At 34.1% G+C, this 7469-nt stretch overlaps 1 protein-coding gene and 1 long non-coding RNA gene across 2 annotated transcripts in view; one reads left to right on the top strand and one right to left on the bottom strand.

Moving 5' to 3' along the window:
* Positions 1 to 7469, top strand: part of LOC135201693 (epidermal growth factor receptor substrate 15-like 1) — an 81737-nt gene that overhangs the window by 62062 nt on the left and 12206 nt on the right. Inside the window, 1 exon segment of the mRNA XM_064230842.1 lies at positions 3727 to 4065. Coding sequence (XP_064086912.1) covers positions 3727 to 4065 — 339 coding nt within the window.
* LOC135201694 (uncharacterized) overlaps positions 1 to 7469 on the bottom strand; it is a 170338-nt gene that overhangs the window by 19832 nt on the left and 143037 nt on the right. The window lies entirely within an intron of this gene.

Below are 7469 nucleotides of genomic sequence, written 5' to 3' on the forward strand. Positions count from 1 at the left end.
CCAAGTTCATCTGATCATTATGGAAATAGGAATGGCAGAATTGGACCCTAAAAGTATTGTTGTTGGTTATTCATAATAGTTTCCATTCTTTTCCATAACAGTTTCTTGCTCACAGGATTATTATGGAGTCATATGATGTATTTTCTCATGTCAGTCATTTGCAGAATTACTGTGTTGGTAATCAAAGTTTATTTCATGGCAAACCCATTATTTAAAATATCCATTTTGTTTGTTAGGAAATGTTTGTAGACAAAAATGTTTCTGAAAGAAAAGAAAAAGAACAGCAGTGGATGGGTAATGTAATGTACTCTCAGGTCCTTTCTTTCATTCCCAGAAGTAGATTTTGTTGATAGTTTTCCTGCAGCTTTTGGAAAGTGTTGAAGGACTGAGTTTTTCACTTCATTTCTCACTCTTCTAATGTAGTCTTTTGCACTTTGTCCTCATGCTACCCCTAGGGGAAGTTAATGCTGTCAGTGCACCCTGTGCAGTGCACTGTAGACATTACTTGAGTTTCTTTGCAGCGTGCCTTTGGCCTTAAGCTGCAACCCCTTTCATTTCTTTTACTGCGCCTCCTTTTATATTCTCTTTCTTTCATTTGACTTTCCACCCTCTTATCAATTGATTCATAGTGCCACTGTGAGATTTTACTCGTGTTCACCTTTCAAACCTTTTACTGTCAATTTCTGTTTTAGCGCTGAGTGACATCATAGTTCCCCATTGCTTGGCCTTTGGCCTAAATTCTACATTCAATTTATCTGCATCCTGTTATTTTCATTCTTTTATTAATATCTAGTTTGCCAAAAAGTTTTGATGATGGGGTTGGCTTGCTTAGTACAACACTGGGACCCCCTTAATAATTGTGTATCTTTTAAATCTTCTCTTATTGCTTTTTAACCGATTCATTGTCAGGTATTTCTAATAGGGGATCATTTTTATCAACCTCAGTCTAGTTTATCTCATGGAAACCAGATTTGAATCTTTCATTCTAGGGGCAACCAGGCAGCTGTTGAAGCAGACCTGTCGGCTGCTCTGACATCTTGCAGAATTGTTACTCTTCTTTGTAGAGGTGGTGACATGATTTCCCTTAATGCAATGTCTTTTGAGACAGAAGTCGGAGTCTATAGTAGAAGTGACTTTTCTGATAACATACTTTGGTTGATAGGCAGATTCATGGTTTCATCTTATTCCTTCAGGTGTACTCTGTCTCTGCTTAGGCACGTGCGTTCCTTTTTGTTTCTCAGGGCCATGAATTTTAAATCTGATCTTTGATTCCAGTAAGCCATTTCATGGCATTTCTACAGCTTGTTCCTTGCCTAAGCTGTGGTTCAGGGTAATGTAAATGATGGGTTTTACTTTGAAAAAAATTTCAATACAAACTCATTATTTACAACAAATGCCACATTCCCAACCTTCCTGATTGCACACAATTGTCTTGAAATATATATGAAAATTTAGGCTTTTTTCCTACTTATATTGCAGGATTCACTGGAGAACATGCACCTTAAAAGATATCCAACTTAGAGGTGGTGAACATTTAATTTTTTTTTTTTAATTTAGGAATAAAGACCATGAATGGGGGATAGTTTTAGTGATGGTTGTTATTGACCAAGGGAGGACTTTGGTCAGTGGTCTTAGCATGCAGTTGAAGCTTTGTCTTTCTGGATGTAACAAGTTGATGCAACTGAAGAGTTGCACTCCATTAGTGCATCTCATGCAGTGCACTGAAGGCATTACTAAAGGTATTTTGCTGTGCCTCTAGCTACACCTACTTTTTAGCCTTTTCCTTCATCTCCATTCCCACTAAACTTCTTCCATTTTGCTGTCACACCATTCCAACTCCTTGTCTCTGTCTTAAGAAGTGCTGAATAGTTGAAAGTGCCCCAGTGCTTGGCTTTATTGCCAAGTTTTCATGAAACAAGTCACATTAAGAGAGTTGCATGTAAGCAAGGCTGTTTGTGATTAATGGGTTAGTTTGAAAAAATGTAAAATTTTTAAGACCTAGTGCTTTTAAGTGAATACTGTAATCATATTAAAGCTCTGTTATGCAGTAATTTGTTCATAATGCTGAAATTTAAAAGATTTTATTGCGTGTCTAATGCCATGTAATGTTTGTACAGGAGTGCCTAAGTAAATATTTCCACGACACCAGTCAACAAACGTAGCCAGCGTATAATGTACAGCCAGGAAATATGACAGTTTATGCATTAGTTTAATTACGTAATTCAACACTAACTTCTTTGCCGTAACCTCCACTTTAAATTTTTAACATATCTGTGTGATTTTGTTGGACATTGTTTCATACCAGATTTTATTCTTAACAAGTGATTTAACCAGATTTACCAACTTAATATACTTAATCTTCAATGGGCTGTCCAGATGGATTTCTTTTTAATTAAACTTGGATTATAATTATTCATCCTGCAGTTACTCAAGAATTTAATAATTGGGTAAATAAAAAAAATAAAAAGGTGACTAAAGTTCCTTAATTGCAGTTTCCAAAATTGACATGAATAGGTTCCATACAGAGTAATATTCTTGTTGAATGTTCATCAGATAGTCATAGGTTAGACTTGTGCAGCCAGTTCGTAGTCTTAAGATAAAATGAGTTCAAAGTGACATCCTTGAGTATGAAGATTGACACAATCCATTAACAGGTTTAATCTGTTTTTAATTTATTGGGTTCATTGATCCATAAATTTTTACCATATTTGAAGGACTGATTGTTTGATATGTTTAAATATTCACTGTTAGGTCTATTAGCTACCTTTGATCTAAGTCAGTCATGGTAGCATGGCCGGATTCCTGGCATATTCATTATGCTCATATTCACATGAGTTCCATACAGTTTTGTAATAAGGACTTGTTTGTACAAGATAATTGCTTTTACTATACAATAAGTTTTGAAGTGTTTTGGTAGTACTTAGAGTCCTTGAAAGTAACAAATGTCTGTGAACCTTTATTTCTGATCATTTTAATGGTTGAGTTACAGTTCATATTTGAAAACAGATCATTTTTTTTGACTTGATGAAATGCAGCAGTCTTACTTGGGACAGGGAATTGGATCCATCAGTGTAAAGTGCAAAGTAGTTTTATATCAGGAACTAGTACATTATATCACAAATTGCAATAAGTTCTTCATTTTGTATGTGAATTGTTTAATTGCATAGAATCAGAAAACAATTGCCATAATTTTGCTCTCTGTTGCCTTTCAAGATTGTTGAGAACTATACAGGGTGCTTTGGATTGTTGTTGTGTGATGAGGTTAAGACTTGAAATTTTTGCCGTTATCATTTTGTTGGTATCAAATGCCTTTTGGAGGGGAATAGGAATGGTATTATATGGTAATTGGCAGCCAGCTGGGCATAATTTTTTATGAATTAGGGGCTGTTTATTGATTCATATTGCTTAATTATGGATGGAATATGTTATTGAAAAAGAAGGGAATCAAAGTTTGAAGTGAAAGTTAGTACATACACCAATCATTCATTCTCTTAAATGGGAAGTTTTGTAGTAAATTTTAAGAATGGAAAGCAGAAGAAAAGGTAGATAGGAAATGCAAATGGATACTTTCAATTGAAGCTTGATTCAGTGGTATTATTTAGAAGGTTATGATAGGACACTTGAGGTAGGGTGTTTCTGTAGAGCCTTGAAAAGTTGAATATTTAGCATAGAGTCACTGTAGTCTTCAGATTCATTGTAACACTTGGTCATTTGTTCCCATCTCAGGGTGCCAATGATCCGTTTGGCAGCGAACCATTCAGTGCAGGTGGTGGTGGTGGTGGGGGCCCTCCACCCAGACCTGAAAGTCCTACCCCAGCCCTTCCCCCTAAGAAGTCCAAACAGCCACCTCCGAGACCCGCTCCACCGAAAACCAGGCCTGCAAAACCACCCCCTCCCCAAGTTAACTCGAATAACAACCCCACCAAACTGAACACAAACTCTAATGCAAACACAAACCCAAACTCGGCCGACCCGTTTGCCGGAGGCTGGGGTGACAACAAAACTGCCAACTCCAACAACGGCGGCTTTGCAGACTTTGCGAACTTTGCCGATTTTGATACCAAGGTGAGTTGTTTGTCATTGTAAAGGGAGTTGGAAGAATTCTCAAGCGATTCATGTCATAATAGAGAACCAAAGTAATCAAATGCTAGCAACTTGATGCAAATTGTTTGATGCCACTGCTTATTGAGATTCAACACCATAAATGCAGTATTGATTGAATGCCATTTTCATATTTTCCAAGTAAATTTCAGGTAATGTGAACATAAGAATTTCACTGTGTAGTAGATGTAATTGTGCTTTGTGTGTTGTTTTCTTGTAATTTCCATTAGAATGTTATCTGTTGTACTGTGTATTCAGTTAAGAAAAAGAATTAGATTCTGTAAATTGTGTTCAGTCATATATATATATATATATATATATATATATATATATATATATATATATATATATATATATAATATATATAATATATATATATATATATATATATATATATATATATATATATAGCTGTATGCCTAGTTGTGAAAGTATGATATGAATGTAGTTCACTGCACTGTAAGATGTTTTTTGAAAAATATTCTAGATCCCAAATTTCTTTTTATGTCATTTTGTTGATCGTACGATGGATCTTGTTATGATTTTAGGTCATAATAAAAAAAAGAAAAGAAAATCCTTTGGCATGATGGCCATTATTTTTTCATGTTTTAGGGGAATTAATCCGAACATGGGAATGAAATATAATTTTTTCCTTTTTTCTTGGAAATGTTCTTTCACAGTGTATTAGTAATATTTTTGTTTTTTTGTTTTTCAAATTATGATAAAAAATGTGCATATTTTGTAAAAAAAAATTAATTTATTGGTCAAAATTATATTGTATGTACTTGAAGGAGGTAGGAAGCATCCATTCTTGTAGTGTTCTCTTTATGAGGATACTAGATTGACAGGGAAAAGCAGTAGCTCTATATTTCTTGTTATTGGTCTTTCATAGACTTTGAACTAGGACATTGTCTTCTGTGGCCCACTGTTTAAGTCATTCTTTGATAGTTTTACATCTGAAAAGCAAAATTTGGGGAAAGATGACCAAGGGTTTTGCTAATTGCAGTGGAATTGGCTGAAAACCATATACGTACATTTCTTATCTTTTGTCGTTCTAAGACAGCCAGGAGCAAAAGGTTAAATAGAGAAATTTAAGAAAAATGCTCATAATACTGGATAATCAGGTGTTGAATGTGTTTGTTGCTTTTTTTTTGTCGCAAGGGTGGACTGGTACAAAGTTTGGTACAAATAAACAATTATGTAAAATTTTGGCTGGCATCATATGTTTTGAATTTGACATTTTTTTTTGTACTGTTTAGACCTTGTCATTATTTTTTCCACAGAAAAGGTATGAACACTTCCAATTTTTTCAAAACTTTTTTTTGTATGTAATCTGAAAAATGTAAACGGCTCCGTTATCTTAATGACCTTTACTTTTTGACAAAAATGTAGTATGTTATGGTTTAGCAACTTTTGAGGCCTTACCATTGGGGTCTTTACATTTACTGCATTATTGCATAATGAACACACTTCCACATGTAATAAGTTATAGTATCTCCTTGGACATCATAATGATACTAGACATGGATTCGTAGCACATGGACATCATCACAATTTTAGAACTGGATCCTTCAGTAATTCAGCATTGTGGGTTTCAACAGCAGTCTTGAGGAAAGTTTGATATAGGTTTCAGGCGTCATCCAGCCTGGTAGTATCGTTCATTCAGTAATAGTTGACAGAAATATTGTAGTTGTAGATTTAGGTAATGCAGTTTCAAAAGGTTTTAAGTCAGTAGGTGGTATTTGTTTTTCGTTAACTTCTAATTTTGAGGAGGCTAATTAAATGGGCATGTAAATTCACCAGAGATTTGAAAATCTGACGGGAGTTATAAATGCTTGATTGACCTGGAATGTTCACATTTTTAAAAATGTGTAACTTTTCAATTTTTGTTCCCAATCAAATAATGTTATTTTAATTTTTATTGTTATCTGGACTGATGTGGGTAAGTAGGGAAAATAGGTTGATTCTTCGCTTCTTAATAAAGTTTGGTACGTCCAGTTTCTGGATAACATTCATCGCTTCACTTTTGCAGTGTTAAGACAGTTTAGAAGCTAATTTTTTTCATTTTTTTTTCATGATGTCTGGTAGTCATTGATACCATTGTTTAAGCTGATGTTACCAGTCCGTTGTCCAAGCAAGGCAGTAGATTCAAATTAGGACAGTGAGGGTTATCTCAGGCTCACATTTTGAAATGTGATGTCAAAAGGGATTCAGTTTGATAATTTAATCATAAATATATGCACTTGACCTTGACTTAGTATATACATAATCCATAAAATGATTTAAGGCTAGTGTTGAGGAGTTTATTAGATTGAAAACTTACAAAACAGCTAATTTTTCAGTTTTAGATAACAGCTCATCATTCCATAATATGTTGCACATTTTACAAGGGTTAGGTATGTCATGAGATGAGTGGAGATTCACCTCCCTAGTAGACGTCCTAGATTCTATTGGTTATTTTAGAAATGGAATTTGTATTTGATGCATACAGAATTACATATTAGATTCAGTTAGGGTCTATTCTTGCTGTTTATGATGGAAGGGATTCAGTTTGATAATTTAATCATAAATATGCACACTTGACCTTGACTTAGTATATACATAATCCATAAAATGATTTAAGGCTAGTGTTGAGGAGTTTATTAGATTGAAAACTTACAAAACAGCTAATTTTTCAGTTTTAGATAACAGCTCATCATTCCATAATATGTTGCACATTTTACAAGGGTTAGGTATGTCATGAGATGAGTGGATATTCACCTCCCTAGTAAACGTCCTAGATTCTATTGGTTATTTTAGAAATGGAATTTGTATTTGATGCATACAGAATTACATATTAGATTCAGTTAGGGTCTATTCTTGCTGTTTATGATGGAAGGGTGAAACATTCTCATTTATAAAGATAAAAAATAAATCAAGGTAACTTTTAATTTTAAATTTTAATTGTAAAAGTCCTCTTGTTGTAAAACATCAAATATGTAAGTCTGAGATATCCTTCAGATGAATCCCAAGTGACTCCTTGGATAAGGACGTAGTGGAGGGGTTCAAACAAGCCTGGAGGTTTTGAAAATTTTGATGACGATCAAACTGTACTGTCACAAAATCATTCGGTCTTGGATATGTTTTTATTATTACTATTTTCTTTTAAAATAAACCCATTTTTTCTTCTTGCCACTATCCAGATGACAATGAAAGTGGTCGTCCTTCATTTAGCATGTGGGGAGAAAAAAAATAAAGAGGATGATGCTCTTGCCAAGTCTTTTAAGTTTTAACAACTCAAGATGAAATAATAGTCAATTGAGTCAATTTCATTCCAAAAATTAAGGAAGAAATTATTTTGGTGCTGTACGGAACTGTGCAGTGTGTCT

Source organism: Macrobrachium nipponense, chromosome 28 (genome assembly GCF_015104395.2).
Source record: "Macrobrachium nipponense isolate FS-2020 chromosome 28, ASM1510439v2, whole genome shotgun sequence".
Taxonomy (NCBI): Eukaryota; Metazoa; Arthropoda; class Malacostraca; order Decapoda; family Palaemonidae; genus Macrobrachium; species Macrobrachium nipponense.